Source organism: Galeopterus variegatus, unplaced genomic scaffold, assembly GCF_000696425.1.
Source record: "Galeopterus variegatus unplaced genomic scaffold, G_variegatus-3.0.2 Scaffold2485, whole genome shotgun sequence".
Taxonomy (NCBI): Eukaryota; Metazoa; Chordata; class Mammalia; order Dermoptera; family Cynocephalidae; genus Galeopterus; species Galeopterus variegatus.
In genome coordinates, this window is record NW_007728596.1 from 103,753 (window position 1) to 127,390 (window position 23,638).

General features: G+C 49.3%; 2 protein-coding genes across 3 annotated transcripts in view; one reads left to right on the forward strand and one right to left on the reverse strand.

The window, feature by feature from the left end:
• Window positions 1–12,751, forward strand: part of YARS (tyrosyl-tRNA synthetase) — a 32,150-nt gene extending 19,399 nt beyond the window's left edge. The window contains exons 6-13 of the mRNA XM_008581885.1: window positions 1,251–1,343; window positions 3,741–3,876; window positions 4,363–4,448; window positions 6,586–6,721; window positions 7,530–7,621; window positions 8,479–8,672; window positions 9,236–9,377; window positions 11,877–12,751. Coding sequence (XP_008580107.1) covers window positions 1,251–1,343; window positions 3,741–3,876; window positions 4,363–4,448; window positions 6,586–6,721; window positions 7,530–7,621; window positions 8,479–8,672; window positions 9,236–9,377; window positions 11,877–11,987 — 990 coding nt within the window. The 3' untranslated portion in view covers window positions 11,988–12,751. The remainder of the gene's footprint in view (window positions 1–1,250; window positions 1,344–3,740; window positions 3,877–4,362; window positions 4,449–6,585; window positions 6,722–7,529; window positions 7,622–8,478; window positions 8,673–9,235; window positions 9,378–11,876) is intronic.
• Window positions 12,752–13,043: 292 nt separating this feature from the next.
• Window positions 13,044–23,638, reverse strand: part of KIAA1522 (KIAA1522 ortholog) — an 18,856-nt gene continuing 8,261 nt past the window's right edge. Inside the window, exons 2-7 of one of the 2 annotated variants that reach the window (XM_008581889.1) lie at window positions 19,616–19,786; window positions 19,460–19,515; window positions 19,073–19,196; window positions 18,356–18,472; window positions 15,704–18,265; window positions 13,044–15,256 (exon numbers count right to left, since the gene is read on the reverse strand). In XM_008581889.1, the coding sequence (XP_008580111.1) occupies window positions 15,234–15,256; window positions 15,704–18,265; window positions 18,356–18,472; window positions 19,073–19,196; window positions 19,460–19,515; window positions 19,616–19,786 (3,053 nt within the window). In that variant the 3' untranslated portion in view covers window positions 13,044–15,233. Of the gene's footprint in view, window positions 15,257–15,703; window positions 18,266–18,355; window positions 18,473–19,072; window positions 19,197–19,459; window positions 19,516–19,615; window positions 19,926–23,638 lie in introns of those variants that run through there. The other variant, XM_008581888.1, reaches the window with a different exon arrangement.

The following is a 23,638-nucleotide window of genomic DNA, read 5'->3' on the forward strand; positions in this document are numbered from 1 at the left end:
GGAGCGCCACCGCGCTTCCCAAGCGGCGCACTACAGCAGTGCGCCACCGGGCCGGCCCCCCTCCTTTTATTTCTTTTAATATACCAACCACAGTTTTTTTGGTTTTGTTTTTTGGCAGCTGGCTGGTACAGGGATCTGAAAATCAGTTGTTTTGACACCATGCTCTGCTTATTCTGGTTTCTGGATTGTTTCTGGATCTGCTTCCATTGACTGTTTTCTCTTGACTCTCAGTCACTTTTTTCTGCTTCCCATTTCTTGTGCTTTTTTATTGTACCAAAGAGATTGTAGCTATGTTGTAGAGGGTCTGGATTATGTTTATAGAGTGCTGTTTTCTGTAGATTGCTAAATTATTGATGTCTTACCTGATCCTGTGAGGGATTGATTTTGAGTTTTGTTAGAATAGGTCTGCTTCAGTTTTGCCCTTATTCGTTTGGTGTGGTCCTATTCCTACAGTGTGGCTTTTCTGGGGACTCAATCTGAAATTTCAGGTGTTCACAAAGCCCTGTCTACTTTGATTGGATCTAAACTTTAACCTTTGTCTCCCCAGTACTGTACAGCCTCTGAAATCTCTGATCAGGTCTCCATCTTCCCACATCCTGTTCTCTGCCAGGCTTCCTGGAGTCTCCCTATGTGCATGCACAGCTATGAGTCAGCCAAGAAAGCAATGGGGAATTCTGACATATATTTGAGAGGGGGGTGGGTCCTTCTTTCTACAACCCATCCCAAATCCTAGCTTCCTGGCAGCCCTGAACTCTAACCTCTGTCTTCTGTGCTTAGTTAGACTGTTTCTGTCTGCTTGGTGTCTTTTTTTCAGCACCTGCTTTGAAAAAACAGACTCAGGGAGAAAACCAGGGTGAACATAGGGTCCCCTGCTTTGCTTCCCTTCTCTCTCTCTGTTTTTTGTTTTTGGCAGCTGGCAGTATGCTTCTCTTTTCTTAAGATTTATAGCCCTATACTGGTTGCTGTCCAAAGTCTGCAAATGGTTGTTTTATGTTTTTCCAGCTTTTATAGTTGTTTATGGTGGGAGGGTAAGCCAAATAGCCTAACAATGTAATACTAATAGAAAAGCAGTAAGGAAAAACACTTCGTTTACATTATGATCACTGTTGAAAGCTATCTATATTCGTAGAAAAAGATTAGAAGGAATATATCAAACTATTGAGTTGCTACCTGAGTTAGATGAGATTGGGGGTGCTGAGGAGGAATTTATACTAATGTCTGTTTTTGTGTGTTGCTTTCTAATCTCTCAGTACCTCCCTGCACTTGGCTACTCAAAACGGGTTCATCTGATGAATCCTATGGTCCCAGGACTAACTGGCAGCAAAATGAGCTCTTCAGAAGAGGTAAGTTGCCAGCTGTGACTTGAGTTTAGAAATCTTCAGCAAGAGGGCCTGCCCGTGGCTCACTTGGGAGAGTGTGGTGCTGAGAACACCAAGGCCAACAGTTCGGATCCCTATATAGGGATGGCCAGTTAGCTCACTTGGGAGAGCGTGGTGCTGACAACACCAAGTCAAGGGTTAAGATCCCCTTACCGGTCATCTTTAAAAAAAAAAGATAAAAAAGAAATCTTCAGCAAGAGATGAGGCAATTGAGGACTCAGAGGACAGTAGAAGACAAGTAGAATTCTCAAATATTTGAGTCTTAAGGGACCTTAAGTAATCTAATTAATTCAGTGGTTCCTGAGTACTGTGGGACCCGGAAGCAATCCTAATGGGATCCAATTATAATGTTAACAGTTTTTACTGCTACTGATGAAAAACACAAACAAAAGTAATTTCTTTATTCATAGAACTGTAATCAAATTCAGCATCAGTGGAGCTGGCCAGTTAGCTCAGTTGATTAAGAGTGTGGTGTTTGTAACACTGAGGTCAAGGGTTTGGATCCCTATACTGGCCAGCCACCAAAAATAAAAAATTAAAAAATGTCGATTGAACCCTGTCCTTAGAGATTCTGATAAAGTGGTCCTGAAAAGAACTCAGGAATCTGTATTTTTTTTTTCAAATCCTACCAGGTGATTCTAATTTAAGTCACATTTGAGCACTCATCTAGTTCTTTAAGTCTGACTTCACTAACTTTCATCAGAGATTGGTTAACATAGTATGCATGCATACTTTATTATTTTTAGAGGAATATACTTATTTCTTTTACTGTCACATTAAAGTGCTCCATGTGTTGGTTATTCCTCTGACAAAATATCATATCACTCATCCTATTTGTTGACATTTGCCATATCTTAACCCTGGAAATCAGGCCTACCAGCAGTTCCCAAACATGACTGTGCAGCAGAATCACTTGGAGAACTTTTTAAAAATACAAATGCCTGACCTAACCCCAAGATATTTTGATTCATTAGGTTTGGATGGAGCCCAGTAATTTATATTTTTTAAAAGGACTCAGGGGGCCAGCCCGTGGCTCACTCGGGAGAGTGCGGTGCTGATAACACCAAGGCCATGGGTTCGGATCCCATATAGGGATGGCCGGTTGGCTCGCTGGCTGAGCGTGGTGCTGACAACACCAAGTCAAGGGTTAAGATCCCCTTACCGGTCATCTTTTAAAAAAAAAAAGGACTCAGGGCTGGCCAGTAAGCTAGGTTTATTAGAGTATGGTATTATAACACCAAAATCAAGGGTTCAGATCCCCATACAGGCCAGCTGTCAAAAAAAAAAAAAAAAGAGGACCTCAGGTGATTCAAATACAGTCATATATGTGGACTAGAATTTGGTAACCACTGGACTCAAATGACCATGAACTTACTCCAAAATAAGAAACAAAGCCTATTACCTAAAAAGGAAAAATGGCTGCAGATAATATATAATACCTGGTGTTGGTGATGCTGTGAAACAAGTATTCTCATACATTGCTGATGGCAATGTTTTTGTTTGTTTATTGTTTTTTTCTTTGGTGGCTGGCCGGTACAGGGATTGAACCCTGGACCTTGGTATCAGCACCACACTCTAACTAAGATAACTGGCCAGCCCCAAAATGTTAATTACTATACCTTTCAGAAAACAATTTTGAGGGCCGACCCTGTGGCTCACTCGGGAGAGTGCGGCACTGGGAGCGCTAAGGCCACGGGTTCGGATGCCACGGGTTCGGATCCTATGAGCGCTAAGGCCACGGGTTCGGATCCTATGTAGGGATGGCCGGTGCGCTCACTGGCTGAGCGCGGTGCGGACGACACCAAGCCGAGGGTTACGAATCCCTTACCGGTCACAAAAAAAAAAAAAGAAAACAATTTTGAACCTAGCAGTTTTGGGTAGCTTAAGGAAATGATCCTAGTGAAGGCAAAAAATCTCTGCAAAGATGTTCAATGTAGCTTTCTATATAAGTTGTAAAAATTAGGATATAATCTAACAGTTTGGAAATTATTAAATTATGTTGCCACTAATAATTGGGAATATAATACACATAAAAATTATAAGAGAAGACTAGGTAACCATTCAGAAATAACACATAGTCTCAAGTGAAAAAACAGAATAGACATGTATTCTCTGACTACAAATTTATAGCAATTCTGTGTGCTATAGACAAGGCCTGGGAAGAACACAGAAAAATTACAATAATTTAATTTATTGGGTGGCAATATTGTAAGGGAGGGGTTCTTCACCGTGATTAATTCTGCTTTTGTTAAGGTTTAATGTTTGCATTTTTATTTTTAAAAAAATATTAAATACACAGATAAGGTGAGTATATTCTTATTTTCAACCACAAGAGGTCCTCCTCCCCTTCATGGCTTCTAGGAGTCCAAGATTGATCTCCTTGATCGAAAGGAGGATGTGAAGAAAAAATTGAAGAAGGCCTTCTGTGAGCCAGGAAATGTGGAGAACAATGGAGTTCTGTCCTTCATCAAGCATGTCCTCTTTCCCCTCAAGTCTGGTAAGACACTCCCTGTTTTCTTCTCAAAGGCTAGGCTGGAAGAGCAAAACTAGTGCTGTGGTTGCAGTTGTGATTGGAACTGACTGCCCTGATTCTCTGCTCTGATTTTTCATATATTAATATCTGGATGAGATTGGGATATCAGTTAGTTTTACATGTGATATCAGTTAGTTGTACCGTGTGTTCATTACTAGGCCAGGTTCTCAGGGAGTGTTGGGAGTAGGCAAGAGTGTTAGAAATGAGGGTGGGGGCAGACATGTTGAACTAGAGGAGTACAAAAGAAATATAAGCCATGATCTTTCCCCTGAAGGAACTGGGATGCTAGCTGGATATACAATATTGCCACTCATCCAATTTAAGAACAATTAAATGCCATATAATGAAGTTCAAAATATATGGCAAAAACTACAAATACGTGTGCATTTGGGCTAGGAAGGCTGACTGCCATTATTTGTGAGTTTGTTGGCATGGATCTTTTTCTTACAGAGTTCGTGATCCTTCGAGATGAGAAATGGGGTGGAAACAAAACCTACACAGCTTACTTGGACCTGGAAAAGGACTTTGCTGATGAGGTAATACTAGAGGAAAACTATCCCCAGTGAGTTCTGACAAACTTCTCCATCTTGGCCTGGCCAGGTTTGTAGTTATGTGCCACAGGGCTCTGTCTTGATGCTCAAAGGCTGTATATTTTGCTAACGGCTTAGATGAGCATTCAGGTGGTTCACAGATGAGATGGGCAAATGGCACAAAGCTAATATATTGGTACATTATCAGTATATCCAAAGGACTTGACAGGTCAGAATAAAGGTCAAATCCAACAAGATGAAATATTTCAGAGACAGGTGCAAAATCAAGGTTCAAAAAAGAGAGACAACTATAAAAGGGCAGAATAGAGGCTACTATTCATTTTAACAGCAGTTTAACAAGAGGTTTTCTAGATGCCTGTGTATTAAGCACCATGCTAGGGACTGGTGTTGCAAAGAGGCTTAAATCCTTATGAAGCTCAATCCAGTGGGAGAGGCAGTAATTTTGTCATTTACTGTGTTATTGCACTATGAAGATATGTGTGTGTGTATATATATATATATATATGGTCCAGAAATAAAATCTGGAAAAGCTTGTGGAGGGGACAATATCCAAGCACTGTTTTGCATGAGGAATAGGAGTTCATAAGGAAATCTGTGAGGGAATAAATTGTGCAAAGATATGGTAAGATGAAACAGCCTGGTATATGAGGACCCACAAGTGGTTTAGTCTGACTAGAGTCTAAAAGGTGAGGGGGGCATCGTGGGAAGGATGTGCTAGGCCAGGTCACAAAGGGAAGACATAATAATAGTATAGACAGGGAATGAAATGGGGGGTTTGGATTGACTCTGAATTCCGATTGGATCAGCAATTTGATGGTGTTGTTAGAAATGTTAATGAAATCTTGGGCTAAGTTATCAGAAATGTAGAGTCTGGAGCCAGGGAGGTGATGGTCCAGTCTGTTCTCCATTGTTCTGAGTGCATTGGGGTTGTGCATTCAGCCCTGGACTTGAATTTTAAGAGGTTTATTTGACAACCTGGAGCATGTTGGTTGGGGAAGGAAGGATGTCTTGACAGGCAACAGACTCAAAACCAAGGCACAGTTGAAAGAACTGGAGATGCTTAGCTGGAAAGCAATTATGTGTTCAATCATCCTCAAATATAAGGACTGTCATGGGGTAGGGGTCAGGTTTCTTCTTGTGGCACCAGAGGACTGATTCAGGGCTGTCGATGGGTCCACAAGAAGGCATGTTTAGGTTCAGCAAACAGGAAGGACTTTGTAATGACTTCACTTGTTTGGTGATAGACAGGGCTCTCTTGACCTTGCATACACCTTCACCGGAGGTGTCTAGGCAGAGGCCAGAGGACCACTTGGAGGCAGTGTATGAAGGTATTGAGTGTTGAATAGAGGAAAAGACTTAGTAACTTTTGAGGTCTGAAGGCCCATTTTTGGATATTTTATGGCTGTTGTTCTGAAACCCTTCTCTCTGCCATCTGAGGCAGGCCACAGACCCCACATTCCACTCCTCCACTCCCCATAAACAGCCCTTTGTGGGAATAAGAAGGACCAGATGAAATGCCTGTGAGAAAAGGTCTGCAGGTGCAACATACGACAGTACTTTCTGTGGTGATGGGTGTGTTCTGTCTGCATTGCCTGATGCAGAAGCCACTGCCTTCATGTGGCTATTGTGGGGGTTGTGTAACTGAGGAACTGAATTTCATTTACATGTAAATACCCACCCAAGGCTGGTGGCTGCCGTGTTGGACAGCAGCAGGCCTAAAGCTTTTGTATTGTTAAAAATTAAGTATTTTAGCTCAGTTGGTTAGTGTGCCTCCTTATAACACTAAGGTCAAGGGTTCAGATCTCTTGATAGTGTAGACATTGGGGTGGCTGTACCAGCCAGCCACCCCCGCACCCCACCCCCACCCCACCCCCCCAAATTTAAGTATTCCCAGGTGAAGAAATAGCATCAGAAAAAAAAAATGTTGCTGTTGTTAAGCTAGCCTTTCTGAGTCTATTTCCCCTTCTCTGTTGTCCCTGCCTCACAAGATTGTGATGAGGATCAAATAAGACTGCTGGGGGGAAAAACACTCCCTGCATCTTATCTGCACATTTTTGGTAGATTCAGGTATTCTGTGCCCTTTACCAGATCTCATCTCACCAGGTCTTGTTTGCTTCTATAGGTTGTACACCCTGGAGACCTAAAGAATTCTGTTGAAGTTTCCCTGAACAAGTTGCTGGATCCCATCCGGGAAAAGTTTAATACCCCTGCACTGAAGAAACTGACCAGTGCTGCTTATCCAGATCCCTCAAAGCAGAGTAAGACCACTGGGAAGGAGAAGGGCCAGGGAGGGAGATGACAACCTCAGGAGAGAGAGCTTGTCACTGGGCTTCAGAAAGTCTGAAATTGAGGGCCCAAGAACCCAGGGGGTCTGAAGTGCAAGAATATCGTATCCCATTGACTCCTGGAAGGGAACTTGAGTCATTTTGATTTTGGTTTGGTCAAAACCATGAAATGATTACATCCTGTTATACCTACACTGCTGAGAGATGCTGGTGTAAGACATGTACTTTGATCCTTCCAGTCTGTGTTCATGAAGTCTGCCTCTTCATTAGGAGAGTAATTGAGTTAGACCTGTTATACCCAATCAGTATATAGGGTGATAGTCTGTTATACAACCACTAAGGCAGATCCTGCAGAGCTTCCTAGAGAAGCTCATCTTTAGATCCTCACAATTCCCTTCCATATGCTTCCTACTCTCTCTTAGTCAACCATCCGCTATCCATGATGCTGATGTATTGGTATTTATAGCTCTGTGTGACCCTCCCAAAAAAGACTCAGTAAATCCTGTGTGAAATGTGTGAATGGAAACATCTAAAGGTGGCAAAGCTACTACTGTCCCCTCCCCTCCAGCCTATTAACTGAGGGAGAGAATAGATGAAAATCTGGTATGTCACTTCTGAAAGGTTGCCAACCCTGTTTTAAAGGAGGTGTAAGTCAGGGTGTAGATTCTGGAGTTCTACACTAAATCCTGCCTAATCTCAGTGTCCTCGTTTGGTCGGATCAGCAGCTGATCTGCCATGGAGAAGGAGGGTCCTGACTCCATGGGGTTCTTCTCGTTCCCAGAGCCAATTGCCAAAGGTATCAAGAATTCAGAACCAGAGATCATCCCATCCCGGCTGGATATCCGTGTGGGGAAAATTATCAGTGTGGAGAAGGTACTCATTTTTCACCACGTCCAAGAGAGGCAGGCAGGGGTTGGGTTTGTCTACTTCCATCTGGAGGAAACCTGGCCTGCAGATGGGAAGTAACATTCCTGAGGTCATACTGCAAGTCATAACCCAGGTTTCTAATTCCAGGCATCAAGCTTTCCATAGCAATTGCTGCCTCTGGACCTTAGACAACCAAACACAGCCAGGATCTCAGAGTGGGGAGCGGATGTTAGTTAGAGGGAACTTGTTGACTGATTAAATCCGATCTGATGGACAGACTTGGTCTCCACCTGGACCTGCTGCAGGCCTCAGAAAGTGGTGGAGGGAGGAGGACTTCTTTTTTCCCAGAAACAGAAGATTATGAAACCAGTGGGCTGGGACCATTGTTCTGGGCTTTTCTTCCCCCAGCCCCCATTGATTTGCTTTTCACTATAGAGACCCAACCACCAATACCTTGCAATAGCTGCTGATGCTCCCGCTTCAGATGGTAAGGCCATTAGTTGTCCTCCGCATGTCCCAGTCCACCTAGGACCAATCTGGTACAGCACATGCACCATAATGGTAGCCACTCAGACAGTGCAGACCATTTAATCTCCATTAGAGATTCTTCCACCTCTTACATGAGGAATTGGGTTCATTTTACTCAAATCTGATCTCTTGGTCAAGAGTAGATTGTACCTTCAAGGCCCTTTCTCCCATCTGCTGTCTGAAAAAGAGAGGTAGCCCTAAAGGGTCCTTCCAGGGTGCTCTAAAGGGTCGCTCCGGGGTGCTCTGTAAGGACTGGATGCCCCTTTATGGAGTAAGAGGGTTCACCAGGCCCCGGATCTACTGATACTCTCTCACCTGACATCTGTTGCTGGCAGCATCCAGATGCAGACAGTCTGTATGTGGAGAAGATTGACGTGGGGGAAGCTGAACCACGGACTGTGGTGAGCGGCCTGGTGCAGTTTGTGCCCAGGCAGGAACTGCAGGACAGGCTGGTGGTGGTGCTGTGCAATATGAAACCCCAGAAGATGCGAGGAGTCGAGTCCCAAGGCATGCTTCTGTGTGCTTCTATGTGAGTGAGGATGTGGGGTGGGCCACAGGGCCTGGGGAGGCCAAGAAGAGCAGGGAATTGGCCCATATGATGCCCTTCCACATGCCAGGTGGAAGCCCTGAGAACACCTGCCTGTTCCTCATTGATGCCAAAAGATGATGCGTGAAGGTGTTATTGTACAAGTTCTGTGAATGAAACACTTTACTTACAGTTGATTTTGTTAAAATAGAAATGGAGGGTTCAAAGCAGTGTGTACATGCCCAAGTCTCAGTAAGAGGAGTCAGGATTTGAACCCAGTTCTGATTGGCTGTGAAGTCCTTGCTGTTTTGTTTCATACTTCCTCCCCTGGAAACTCAGATTTTGGTATCTCTCTGAACATAGGATTTCAGTGTAGCTCTGGTTAATCTAAACCTGGTGATATCCAGAGATGTAGTAAAGCTGAGGATCTCCTGGGGCTTTGACACTGAGGATGCCCTAAGTCCTATTAGGGCCCCCATGTAAAGGCCCAGATTGCTTCAGCGTCCATGGCTGCTGGGGACCATCCAGAGCCTCACCCTTTCCTTGTTTCCTGTGTGTCTTTCCAGAGAAGGGGTAAGCCGCCAGGTTGAACCTCTGGACCCTCCTGCAGGCTCTGCTCCTGGTGAGCGAGTATTTGTGAAGGGCTATGAGAAAGGCCAACCAGATGAGGAGCTCAGGCCCAAGAAGAAAGTCTTTGAGAAGTTGCAGGTAAAAAGCTGCAGTTGTTTCCCCTTACCTGGGCTGCCCAGACCGTGTCCCCAGGCTGCTCTGTTACTGAATTCATAGCTGCCCCCTCCCAGTTGGGATTTCCTGCATCTAAGCCCCTCTCTTCCTTCATTCCAGGCCTTTCTGAATATGAGGTGCCTGAGGAGCACGGGGGTCTTTGAAGGAACTCGCATATACTAAGCACTGACAGGCTATTTAAGGCAGTGTGTGAGGGACTTCAGACATTTCCTCGTTTGATCTTCAGTCTGTGATAGGAGGAGATCATCCCCATTTTATCTGGCAGGATACCTGCCAAGGTCACACGAGGTCACCAGAAGTGTCAGAGCTAGGATCAAAACCCTCCCACCTTGAGCTTACAGTACCTCATTCTGTCTTCGCCCTCTGGACATTGACTCACATATGGCCTGTCCCAGTGATCCCTGAGTTCATTCATTCATTCATTCACTCAAAATACCAAGCCCGGGCCGGCCTGTGGCTCACTCAGGAGAGTGTGGTGCTGATAACACCAAGGCCACAGGTTCGGATCCCATATAGGGATGGCCGGTTTGCTCACTGGGTGAGCATGGTGCTGACAACACCAAGCCAAGGGTTAAGATCCCCTTACTGGTCATCTTTAAAAAAAAAAAAAAAAAAAAATACCAAGCCCATAAAATGTCAGTCACTGTCCTAAGTACTTGGGCTACGTCAATGGATAAAACAGCAAAAATTGGCTCTCTTCATGGAATTGACACTCATGTGTGACTTTTTCTAATTAACACTTTGTTTCTTCATTTAGACAAAGTGCTTCTAGAGGGCATTTACAGTGGTTTCTACATCTCTCCACCCTCCTGCATGTGGCAAATGGCCTTGCCCATTCCCTCCTTTCCTAGTTTTCTAGGCTGACTTTCTGAATCACTTCTTTTTTTTGGTTATAAAAGAAATTTTGATTGTAGAAAATGTCTAAAATATAGGGAGGAAATGAAGAAAATAAAATATACATAGTCCTGCCACCTAGAGGTACTAAAAAATATCATTAGTGATTATTTCCTTCTGGTCTTTTGCTATGCAGAGGAATATTTACTGTTTGATTCATACTAAATGTTTATTCGGCTTTTTTTAAATTATTATTCTGCTTTTTATTTTTTATTTTTATTTTTATTTTTTTTTTTTTAAAGATGACCGGTAAGGGGATCTTAACCCTTGACTTGGTGTTGTCAGCACCACGCTTACCCAGTGAGCGAACCGGCCATCCCTATATGGGATCCGAACCCGGGGCCTTGGTGTTATCAGCACCGCACTCTCCCGAGTGAGCCACGGGCCGGCCCCATTATTCTGCTTTTTAAATTTAACTTTATGCCTGAGGATTTTCCCCATAATCTTGAGGGGATTGCATTTTATAGTATTCTATCATAATTTAACTAAAACCTTGTTAGATGTTGAGGTTGTTCTCAGTTTTTCACAATTAGAATGCTGTGATGCCCTTTCAGCTGGAACCACCATCTTCCAGTAATTTGCCAAAAAGGCGAACACAAAGGGAAAGAGAGGCACCTGATACATGTTCTCTAGGCCTTTTAGAAAACATGGAGTTGTTCCTTTGGCCACACACGTGAATCTACAAGAAAGGTGATATTGCGGGGCCGGCCCGGTGGCGCACTGCTACAGTGCACTGCTTGGGAAGCGCGGCAGCGCTCCCACCGAGGGTTCGGATCCCACATACAGACCGGCCGCTTACTGGCTGAGCGAGGTGCGGGGGCAACACCGAGGGTTGCGATCCCGTTACCGGTCCTGGTCCGGTACGGGCGTGACACTGAGGGTTGCGATCCGTTGCCGGTCACGAAAAAAGACAAAAAGGAAAAAAAAAAAAAGGTGATATTGGAGATCAAGGGAATGAGTACTGTTCAAAAAGGAATTCCCCACAAATGTTACCATGACAAAACTGGAAGAGTCTGCAATGTTACCCAGCACGCTGTCAGCATTGTTGTAAACAAACAAGCTAAGGGCAAGATTCTTGCCAAGAGAATTCATGTGCATAATGAGCATATGAAGCACTCTAAGAGCCAAGACAGCTTCATGAAACGCATGAAGGAAAGTGATCAGAAAAAGGAAGCAAAAGAGAAAGGAACCTGGGTTCAGTTGAAGCGGCAGCCTGCTCCACCCGGAGAAGCAAACTTTCTGAGAAGCAATGGCAAGGAGCTGAGCTGTTGGAACCTACTCCCTATGAAGTCATGGCATAATGGGTGTAAAAAAAAAAAAGACCAAGACTACTGTACTATGAAAAAAAAATGCTGTGACAGATGTCTTGGTCCGTAGGTCTTTGAACTTGTTCATGATTATTTTCTTAAACTGAATCTCTAAAATGAACTTAACCGAGTCAAAAGACATGAACATGAAAGCTTTTGACTAACTGCTCTCTTAGGAAAGCTGAGCCAGATTATACTACTAGCTTAACTTACAGTCCCACTATCATCACTATAATCTCTTTTTTTTGTCTGTCTCATCCAGGCTGACTTTAAAATTTCTGAGGAGTGCATCGCACAATGGAAGCAAACCAACTTCATGACCAAGCTGGGGCATGTTTCCTGTAAATCGCTGAAAGGGGGGAACATTAGCTAGCCAGCCCAACACCTTCCTCCCTTCTCCCACCATCCTGGGTCATCTGCTGTCTCAATTTGCTCCACCCATCACCTATTTACCCATCTCTCAGGACACTGAAGCAGCAGGTTTGGGACTGTCTGTCAGGTACAGAACTTGTTAAGGGGCAGCTCGCCCTCCCCAGAATCCGGTATCATCCTATCTGGCTGTGGTGAGAGCCTAACCCCCTCCCCCGGTACTGAGGGCTGAGCAGAGCAGGGAGTCCAGCTCTGCTTTCTTCCCTTGGCAGCTGACTTGAGAAATCTGGTTTCAATATAACTCATAGGAAAGGTTTATGCCACAATCCTTGTAATTGGAAAAATAGTGGTTCCCAGGTTCTCTTGGAGTTACCCAACAGCTGTGACTGTAGCTGGGATCTAGTGCCTGGATTGGGCTAATTAAAGCTTCTCCCCAACAGGAAATTGTGGGATTTGAAAAGGAAGGAGAAAGGAAAACAGAAAACCTAGTGTTCTACCAAGCAGTTGGCAGCTTTCCCGAAGTCTGCCTACCCTGAGCCTTGGCGTGGGGGGTGGAGGCACAGGGCCTACCCCAGGGATCCTGGAATTTCTCTTGATCCAGCTAGGTTGGGACACTCCCTAAACCAGCTGTATGTTGTTAGCATCAGGAGTGGAATGGATGGCACAGTGTTCTTTCTTCAGAGAGGGTGGTGTACTTCTCCATAAGGCATCTCAATCAAATCACTAACCATCACTGTCATAAATTCAAATAAAATGTCTGAACGAGGGTGTCTGGATGGAGCCTGTCTGTGAGCTGGACCATCTCAGGAGAGAACACAAGTGGGAAGCAGCTGCTGGGCCCCTCGCCCAGCCTGCAGTTGCTTGTATCTTGGACTTTTGACCCTGTAATGGAGGGTGCAGGGGATAGGATGGATGACAGACACCTTGACTTTCCCTTTGGCAATACAGAAGAGGCCCACTCTTGGGTCTAATGCTCTCAGCAGGCAGAACATTTTCCCTTCTAAATGTGGGCCCCGACCACTGCCCTGTCCCTCCCCTATTAAGCAGCAGCAGCCACAGCCAAGTTTCAATCATTTAATTAACACCTTTAAATGAAACACTTACAGTGCTTTCTCATGTGTCTCACTCAGGCATCAGGGCAGAGGGAAGGTTTGTATAGACATATCAAAGACTCAAAAATTTAAAGAAATATATATATATATTTCTCTAACATTTATATGGAAATTAAAAATCAGAGGCTTTTGGTCTCTCAATTTTCACTAGGTCAAGCTCATTTACCCCAGAGGACAAAGGTTGACTCTTCTAGATCCTCTTCTCCTTTGTACTCTGTCCCACCCAGTGGGGAAACGAGCTCAGAAGACCCTAGCTGAGAATAAAGAGCTCGAAACATTGGAGGACAGGGGAGGGAAAGAGACAGAAGGTAGCTCCCTCCACCAGTTCCAGTGCTGCTCCCAGGGCCTGGTTTCACAGAGCTTTGACTGGGTCCTGGATCCTGGGGGGCAGGGTAGATCAGGAGCTCTGAGCAGAATGGTGCTTACTGATTGTCCTCTTTCCCCAACTCACTAGGCAGGTGCAACATATGCCCAGCAGCAGCTCTCCATTACCCATAGGGCAAGGGAAGAACATTGGTTTATAGCTACAGGAAGAAGACAGTAGTGACAAACTGAAGAAGCCCTAGAGAGGGCCAGAGGAACATGGACTCTCACTCCACATCCCTTATGTTCTCAGATATTGGGGGGCGGGGGGAATAGTGTGTCAATCCTCTCTCCTTGGTGGTGAACTAAAAGTGAGGTTCCTTGCCAGGCTCAAGCCCAAGTCACTGTTGAGGAAAGAGGATTAAGAAAGAAGGGGTGGCCCTGGGTGGCAGCCACACTGCTGTGAAGGGAGGCACTAGGGCCATCCCTGTGGAACGACAGGGGCCAATGGGGAAGCCAGCTTACCTAGACAGGTGGCACAGGCTGAAAATAAAAAGGTCATTAAAATTCCTGGAGATCAGTAGCAGAGGCTGTGACCTAGGGGGCAGCCACCCAGCCTGCTCCCTAGGAGCACTGGGTGCCCCTCATTGACTAGGGAAGAGTCGAGTGAAATGCACCTTTGGTTTCCCATGCTCGTCACTCAGCATCAGCTCCCCCCAGTGAACCACCTGTGCTGAAAGGCAGCTGCAGAAAAGACATGCACCAAAAAGAGTAAAGAAAGTTCAGAGAATGAAGTCCCTAGGGCCAGGTCTGGGCCCACTGCCCGAATAAGCTCTCCCCCTGCCAGACCCTTCCCTCCACCCACCTTCTCACTACTTCCTGCCAAGCTGAAAGGGACACAGTCCAGGGGCTCCTGCCCTGAAATGTCCTGCCCACCTGCCCAACCCGATCAAACAAACAAGAGGCAGATGCTTGGCGCTGCCAAGTGCCCACTGAGATGACTCCTTACTCTGTTCTTCCGCTTTGTGAGGACAGAGAGCCTGCAGACCCCGCTCTGGTTGTCCTCCCCCGACCCATTTGGGTCCTGGCAGTCTCCTACTTCCTGTGCCCTGCATGGAGCACCTGGAAGAGCTGGAAGGCAGGAGGGTGGTTGTTGAGTTGAGGCACAGGAAGGCTAGCCCCCACTGCACCTTTTGTGCTTTGGAATTCCACAGCCCCACCCCTGCCCCAGGCTGGAGAAGCCTGGGGGAATGCAATGATTTGCCCACCTCCAAGAACTAAGGAGCAAACTGGGTTGAAGGAGGAGGGGACAGACTGGTCCCATCTTTGGGCTGGCCACCAGGGCTTGATGCTGCTGCCATGTAAACAGGCCCTTGGAATGTGGTTTGATGGGCCCTGGAGGATGGATGTGCAGCTACTTTTCAAAAGTGCTTTGATTCTGCACTACAGTATGTGCACGATTTGGACATGAAGAAAATGAAACAAAACAAACTCAAGTGAGGCGTTCTGCTCCCAACTCTGCGGCCTTAGGGCCAGCAGGGGGCGCAGCCACCCTCTCTCACCAGCTACCTCCTTCGAGATGAGGCTAAGGCCAAGACTGAAGCGGCAGCTGCCAGAGGTGAATCATTCGGGAAAAGGCATGAGAGCTGATGACTCGGAGGACAGGAGCAACGCCAGGCTTGCATAAACGTCGAAGGCAGTGGAGGTTAAGGCTGCAGGCGTCCTCTCCTCTATTAGGTTGTGTCTGCCGTATCCTCTCGTCCTTGGAGCTGCTCAGGTCCCTGAGAGATTGTATTCCTGGGATGGGTCAGCAGTGCCAGTGAGGTGCCTGGTGGTCAGACCAGCTCTTTCTGTGGGTCTGTAAGGAAAAAGGGACACTCACCAGGGAGCCTCCAGGTTTGTTTCTGGCACTAAGAGCCACACCTCACACATCCTCACCCAACCTCTTCCTATCTCCTCAACTGACCATGCCAACAGCACTGGGCTGGACCCTTTACAAATGCTATCTCTTGACACTGTAATGTAGGTATCATTGCCCCACACTTTACAATGTGGCTAGGACAGATAAAGTGGCAAAGTTGGAAATCAAACTCAGTAGGTCTGACACCAAAGCCCCTCTCTCCCCACCCCCCCAAGCTTTCACTGTAGCTTATCAAGGATGACATTTCACCTCTCCTGGCACCCTAAGACCAGAAAAAGTCTTAAGGAGCCAAGAGCAGATCCCTAATAGTGGCACTTTAGATACCTAAAGTGATATTTCCCATTATCAGTGAGGGAACCCACACCCCACTGCTGCCTACTATACCTGAGCCTGAGGGGCCCATCTTCTCTGGGCCCACCAGCTGCACACCTCCATTCTCCGCCAGCTCCCCCTTAGTCCTGTCCTCAGCATGAGGGAGGCCATTGGTGGGAGGAGCAGTAAGGGGCTCAGCCCGAGGAAAGCTGGGGGAGGCAGGTGGGGGGACGCCCACAGAGGGCTTGCGGGCCACAGGTGGGGGTGCCTTAGATGGCTTTTTGGGGGCCTGGGTTGGCCGTTGCTCTGAGATGCTCCGAAGTTCAGCCACCAAATTCCGCTGGAGGTCGGCCTGGATCTCAGGGGACATGGGCCGCTCAAACTGCAGCTTCTTAGTGCCCTTGGAGAAGATGAAGCTTGCTGTAGAGGCAGGGGACTGGGGAGACCGTGGCTCTGCCTCAGGCGGTCCATTGGGCTGGGCACTTCTGAGGCCCTCGCCAGCAGCCAGGCTGGAGGCCTTGAGTCGGACAGCAGCATGGAGCCCTGAGGAGAGGGCAGGCACTGGGCTGGCCCGCCCTGACAGGGCCCTTCGAAGTGGCTTCTGGGGGGCTGATGGTCCCGATGCCAGGGTCAGAGCCCCTGTGGGAGTGCCCACCGAGCGCAGCCGCACCATCTGCAGGAGGGAGGGTGTGACCAGGGGCGCACCAGAATCCTCCCTGGGACCCCCGCTGCTCTTCCTGTGGTCCACAGATTCCTTCCGAGGGAGTTTGGCAAGGGGCCCTGGGACAAAACTAGCAAGAGGTGGGGCTGGTGGGGCTGGAGGAGGGTCTGTGGGACCAGGGGACTGGCTCTGGGCAGAAACAGTAGCAGAGGAGGGCAAAGCAGCCAGGGAGCTAACAGGCTCCAGGGGGCCTGAAGGGCCTGCAGGCTCAGGGCCAGCCACAGAGAAAAAGGCCTCCTCAGGTGGGGGGAAGTCAGCCATGGACAGGTCCTGCTCCTCGGGTGCAGGAGGCGGGGGTGGGGGCCAGTTGGGATCTTGGAGGGGCTCTTCAGCAGTCTCTGCAGCAGATGGGGCCTCCACAACTACCTCTGGCTTCTTAGTGGGTGGTGGGGGTGGATGATAAGATGGGGGTGGGGATGGTGGGGGTGACTGGTCTTTGCAGACAACAGGAGACTCCTGTGATGGGGTCAGGGATGTCTGGGGAGTAGGAGGGGATACAGGACTGGCATCAGTGGTAGAGACAGGCTCAGGAATCAGAGCAGGGACAAACAGAGCAGGGGCAGCTGGGTTAGGGCTCCTAGGCTTGGAGGGAGGTGGAGAGAAGGGTGCAGGCACCTTGGGATGAGGAGGTATGACAAACCTGTCACCCAGGGGGGTTGACATCTGTGGAGCAGAGCGGTCTGAGGGTGCAGGGTCAGAGGAGGAGGAACACAGAGACGTGAGGGAAGAGGAGACAGAGGGCCCTGGAGATCGAAGGGAAGTGACACGCCCTGGCTTAGGGGGCTGGGCCTTGCCTGGGGAAGCAGGGGCACGTGCCAGACCCTTGGGAGGGAGGGTAGGGGTACCACTTTGGCTCGAGTATCCACTGGAGGGTGAAAGCGTCCGTTCTGGGGAGCGTGGGGGGCGCCGGGAGCCACCTGGAGACAAGCCAGCCACCCAACTGCCTGCTGAGTTGGGTGGGCAGGGTGCTGTCCCCACCCCTTCTGACCCACCAGTGGTGGGTGGTCGTGGCAGCTGTGGCTGCTGCTTCCGCTCAGGCTTGGGCGGCAGCCCTAAGGGCCCATCAGGTGCCACTGAGCCTCGCTGATGGAGGGAGTAGGTCCGGCGGGGAGGTGGGGGGGGTCGCTTCAGCTTACGTAGAGACACACTCCGGCCAGACAACTGCCCGCTGCTCCGAATGCTGACTGTGTCTGAGGCCTCGGCAGTGCTGCCCCCACTGGGGGAGCCCCGTCCACTGCCCCCCTGGGGAGGGGGTGCCACACTATTGCTAGCCACAGAGCTCTCTGGCCGGCCCTCAGAACCACCCTTAGAGGAGATTGTGGAACCATCAGACACGATGGTCTCAGAGGACTGAGAGTGGCTCCATGTGTCACTGGAGGAGGAAGCGTGGCGGCTGCGGGGCCGTGGGCTTGAGGCTGAGGAGAAGCGGCCCATGGAGTGGACGGAGGCTGGGCTAGCCGAGAGCAGGCTGCCGCGGCTCAGTGTGCGCAGGCTGCTGCGGCCCAGGGCCACCACATCCACTGTGGGTGGCAGCACAGCATGTGGGATCAGCTTCGACAAGTAGGTGGCCTGGGGTGAGATGGACATGGCTGGGCTCAGGGGCTCTGGAGGCCCTGCCCCTCCTGTCAGTCCAGGCACTGCGAGGGACATGGGCCGGGTCAATGGCGGGGGCCGGACCCCTGTGGACCGGCCAACGAGGGTGTCATCCCGGTAGACACGGTCAATGTGGCGCTGCAGCATGGCCTCTGTCTCAGCACCAGCCTCTGCCTCCGCCTCCAGTGCCTGCAGGGACACCCGGGCCCCTGTCCCTGAGGCCAGGCCTGCCGGGTGGCCGTCCACTGTTGGGATGTGTACAGCATCGTGTGGACCAGGGGGCCGAGGAGTACCTGGTGCCACACGCTCATTCCGCAGGCCTGGAACAGACAGAGGGGAGGTGAAGGTCAGCAGAGAGGGCTTGGCCAGGGCTCCCCACCACCACCACTACCTGCTACTCCAGGGCTCACCGAGTTCCTTCTGCACATGCTGTGGCAGTCCCAACACCGTACTCCGCCGCTCCCGCCTCCTCCGCCCTGACTTTCCAGATGATTTGGGAAATGAGTCATGGGGTCGGAAGGTGGAGCCTGGGGGCCAGTCCAGGGGAGAAAACCCGTTAGAGCAGAAGGACTCGGGGCATATTCTGCAGAGCACTACTTTTGTAGAATATTAACAAGACCTCTGTGAAAAGCAATTTCGGCAGTCAAGTACTTGTGGGCAAAGCTAGGTTAAACAAAGCTACGGGCTGCTTTTCTGTAAGACTTCTGGAAGGCTACTAAGTCAACAATGATAATTTCCATTTACTGAACATATTATTATTTAGTGAACGTATTATTATTATGTGTTAGCATGCTACACATTTGGCATTCATTCTGATAAGGTAAGTACTCTTATTATCCTTATTTTTACAGAACATCAAACAGAAGCACAGAGAGGGTTTGCCCAAGGTCACACAGCTCATAAGTAGCAACACCAAGCCTCAAACCCAGGTTTCCCAACTCCTAACTGCTCTGCTTTAGATTTACAGTTAATGTGCATCATGAATCTCCAAGAGGACACAGGGAACTGTGTTTCCTGAATTTGCTGAATTACAGAGCCTGGGGAAACACTAGATTTAGAGGAAAAGTGGGAGCTGCAGGTGCCGGGACCTCTCCCCTGCCCACAAATACTGGCTGGCAAGCAGACACCTTTGCGCTGGATCATCTCTGAGCGGATGGAGAGCGCGTCCTCCGCCGTGGAGCTCTCAGCCGTGTAGGATGTGGTCTGGCTGCAGAAGGAGATGGTGTCTTCATCTGGTCCCATGCGGGAGGACTAGTGGGGGAAGAAGGAGATCAGGACCTGGCCTGGGTGGGGCTGCCTACTCGGGGCTCCCCACTGGGAACTGTGGACTCAGATTCCCCCCAGAATCACCTAGCATGGAGCAACCCTGGACTAGCACTCAAGGGTCATTCACTGTAGCCCTTTGTGACACAGAAGGAAACTGAGACCCAGAAAGGTTCAAAGACACACTGGCCAGAGGTCAAGCAGGGAGGGAAGAGTAGAGAGTCAGGACTGAGCTGGGAGGCAGGGCTTACCTGGATGCTCTGGGTGTCTCCATGGTCCCAGCCACCCTTGTTCAGTTTCTGTTTTTCTGGAAAACACCAAAAGGGTATGTTGATCTAGGCCCCTGACCTCAGGAGCTGAGAGAACTGCACTGGAGGAGAGGAGAAGAGAGGGGAGGAGGAGGTTACCTTGGTGCTGTAGAGAGCGGAGCCCTTCCTGGGCCTGTGTGTGCAGCTCTTCCAGGTGAGGCGGTCGTCCGGTGGGGAAGAAGACATTATCCTGGGGTTCATCTGCTACAGACCCTGGCCCATGGCCGGGCCCTATGCTTAGACGTTTGTCGTTCTCAGCCTTGGCAGAGCCTAGTGAGATGGAGGAGGAAGATAAGTGAGGCCCAAAGGCATCAGGGCCCTGGAGATGCACGGGCACCACAACAAGGGCACCCATTGTCCCCAGACTGCACATGACCCCTACACACAAATGCAATGTACACTTCACCCAATCTGGACACACAACCCACAGTCCTGGGGTATCCACTCAATACACACAGCCCCCATGTACATACACAACTATACCCAAGTGTACGTGCACTGTATCTGAGTACCCACAGCACACAAAAGGTCCCATACAAGGCACAACACACGGGGCACACAAAGCCCACTATATGCACACAACACTCACACACTCAAGTATAAACACATGTATGTACCCACATACATGTATACACATAACACCCATAGTACCCATTCTGTAAACAAACAATACCCAAGTATACACACAACTGTGTAACCATATGTCACTCAGGGCCCCACACCAGACACCCCCAGTACACACAGAGCTCATAGCAAATACATTTCTCTTATCTTCAGACCTCCAACCCCACTTTACAGGAAAACAAACCACCCTTTTCATACAACCCCTTGGCCCAGGTCCAGGAAGAAGATACCATGGGAAGCTAAGAAGGAGTGGGAGCTGACAGTGGTCATAACCAGATTCCCAGAAAATCCAGGGCGGGGGACAAACCAAGGATATAACCTCTTGGGTCCCCTACTCACCCATGCGGCTGCCCCTTAGTAGACAGATGAACAGGGGAGAGGAGAAGAGGGACCCAGGCCCCTCCACCCCAGCCAAGACAGCTCCTGCCTCTCCTGAGGGAACAGTCCCAGGTATCCCCCCTTTCCTGGAGGCCCTGGCACTGGCCCTGGCCCCTGGAGCACAGGAGCCAGGGATCCATTACAAAGGATCCTGTTACAAACCCTGCCCATGGAGGGGATGGCCATCTAATCCTGGGGATTGGGGGCTGTGTCAGCACTTTGCAGTCCCAGCCCCCTTTTTAAATGAAACCCACAAGATAAGCAAAAGAGCTAGGAGGGTCATGTGACCTTGGCAGCACCTTGCAGAGGGGCAGGAACAAAACAAGCCCTTTAAAGGGCCACGCCCCAGGAACAGGGTCTCTGGTTCAGACACCTGCCTTTCCTCCTTCCTCAGCCCAGTCTTCAGCCAGAACTCGTGCCCTAGGGACCCCGCAGGAATCCCACAAGGTCAGTGTTAGGAGGTCCCCCAATCCCCTGACTTTACAAATGGTGAAACAGGCTCAAAGGGGAAAGCCCTTACCTAAAGGTCACCCAGCAAATGAGAGTTAGACAGAGCCAGGACTAAACTCTGGGTTTCCAGAGGGGATCCCTGGCCCCACAAAGTCCAATAAATTCTGACTCCCATGTCTTAATCCAGGCCTGAAAACCCAGTTTCTAGGAGAAGGAAGTGGGCACAGGCCTCTCCAAAACTTCTCCACCCCAGGCCTCTAAACATAATTTTACCCACCAAGCTCTCCAACTTCCAGTGGTACTACTTTCCTCTCTTCTCTGCTACCCACATCCCATCCTCCCCCACACTGGGATGACCGGGGAGGGGGCTGCCCTCTCTCTCTGAACTGGGGTATTGGGTTGTACCCAGTAACATCGCGGCGAAGCTGCAGCCTTCAAGGTCACAGACACCTGGACCCATCCTCCCAAGCACAAGCAGGGCCCAGACAAAGGCAGCCGCAAGGCAGCTGGACAAAGGCACTGCGCGGACAGGAGATTCTGGCCTCATTACTAGCTCCCATCCCCCACACCATTACTCTTTCCCGCCCTTGATCTCCCATTCTACATAGAGTCTGGCAAAGGGAGGTGTCAGGGAGCCCTCCCCTCCCCCCCAGCCACATCCACTTACCCTTCTTCTTAAAGAGCCCAAGGAGAGCTGGGAGGTGGCGGCCCAGGAACACCACCATGACTGCGGGCTCCACTCGGGACCGTCTGCTATCGCAACCTCTCCTGAGTGCCGGGCAGAGCCTTCACTGTAACCCAGCACTGAGGGGATGCCAGCCGGCCCTCCCGCCCCACTGCAGAGCTGCCAGCTCCAGGCAGAGGAGGGGGAGGGGCTGCTCGCCGGGTCCTCCTCCCATCTTCACCACTGATCCCGCCCATCTGCCGACCCGCCTCTCACGTGGGATGCAGGTGCACTAGAGGGAAACTGAGGCACAGAGTCTGCGGGTGCTGTGCGCTCGTGGATATATGACTAGGAGGACTGAAGATACTCAATTCCAGCGGCGGATCACTAACCCTGTCTCCAAGTCCTGTCTAAATACTCAGGAGCCAGAGCTAAGCCAGGGGTCCCAACTGCCAGATGGTAGGTGGAGGGCCACCAGACTAGAGACCCCTGGCTCTAGGAGCTGGCCCAGGACACAGCACTGGGAAGTCAGGGAGATGGTGGTAACAACCCTTCATATGTACTCGTATTTTCAGCCCCACACTTTCCAAAGGACTTTCTTCCTTTGGCAATGTGATATCAGAAGCCCAGAGCAGCATAGTGAACTCTCCCAGGTCACACAGCACAGGCAGGTCTTCAACGCAGACCTCCTGCTCCCCAGCCCAGGATTCTTCCCCTTGGCCCTGCTCTGTGACTTAGTGATTCTGTGCTGGATCACCAGGCAGGGAGAACAGAATTAGTCAATGGGCCCAGAGGTGACAGCAGTAAGTAAATGCAGGGGGGTGGAGGAGGGGAGAGGTACTGGGAGGGAAGTCAAGTCAGGTTCAAATCCAGCTCCATCACACACAAGTCATGACCTCATACGAAAACAAGGCCAATAACTCCTCTTTATAAGATTGCTATATCCATTCATTTGATCAGCAAATACTTATTAAGCTAGTACTAGAGGATACAGTTAATGGAAGAAAACTTTATCTTGTTCACCAGTTTATCTCAGTGCCTAAATCAGTGCCTGGCACATGCTGAGTTCAATAAAAATTTGATGAATACACGAATGAGGTAAACTAACAATATAATTTTAGGTAGTGAAGACTGAGGAGCTGTAACAGGAAGGGGATGCCTTTAGACAAGTGGTCAAGGAAACCCCCTCTAAGCAAAGGACATTGGAACTGAGACTTGAATAATGAGGAGCCAGCCAGGGCTGGTACTCAGGGCAGAGCCTTCGAGACAGGCAATGGCAGGTGCAAAGGCCTTGAGGCAGGTTTGCAGGAACAGAGGGGAGGCCAGTGTGGCTGGAGTATGCTCAGCAAGGGAGAAAATGGCAAGAGATGAGATCAGAGTAGGGCAGGAGCCAGGTCAGGTCAGTCCCCATAGGACTTGAGGGTTTCAGCTGGGTAGTGACACTGTTTAAAAGAAACAGATCCCCCTGGCAACTGTAAAAAGAGTAGTGGGACTGTGAAAGAGGGTCTGTGAACTATAACATGCTGGACCCCAAACTCACCTGAGGACCTTTCTCCCCGCAGCACCTTTCTCTCTGAGTCCCTAGGGATCCAAATATTCACCAGGCTCCCAAGCTACAAGACACCTTTGCAGCTCCTTCCCATTTGCTGCCCACCGTGGCCTCTCAGAGACCACTCAAGCATACACCCTCGTTCTCTACAGAACAAACATTTGAGGAGCTGGATAGTATACATCCACAAATCATTGCACTCTAAACAACAATCCCAGGAAGCAAACACTTTTATGCCCATTTTACAGATAAGGAAATGAAGGCCCGAGGGAGCGAACATTACAAAATTGCCCTCTCTGGCCTCCTCTGTATAAGTGACAGAGCAGCATTCTCATTCGGAACAACCTGAATTCAAAAGCTGTGCTCTATCCACCTACATATCTATGCCACCTACATACCTCATCTCCCCCATTTCTTTCATTTCTTTCTTTCTTTCTTTTTTTTTTTTTTTTTTTTG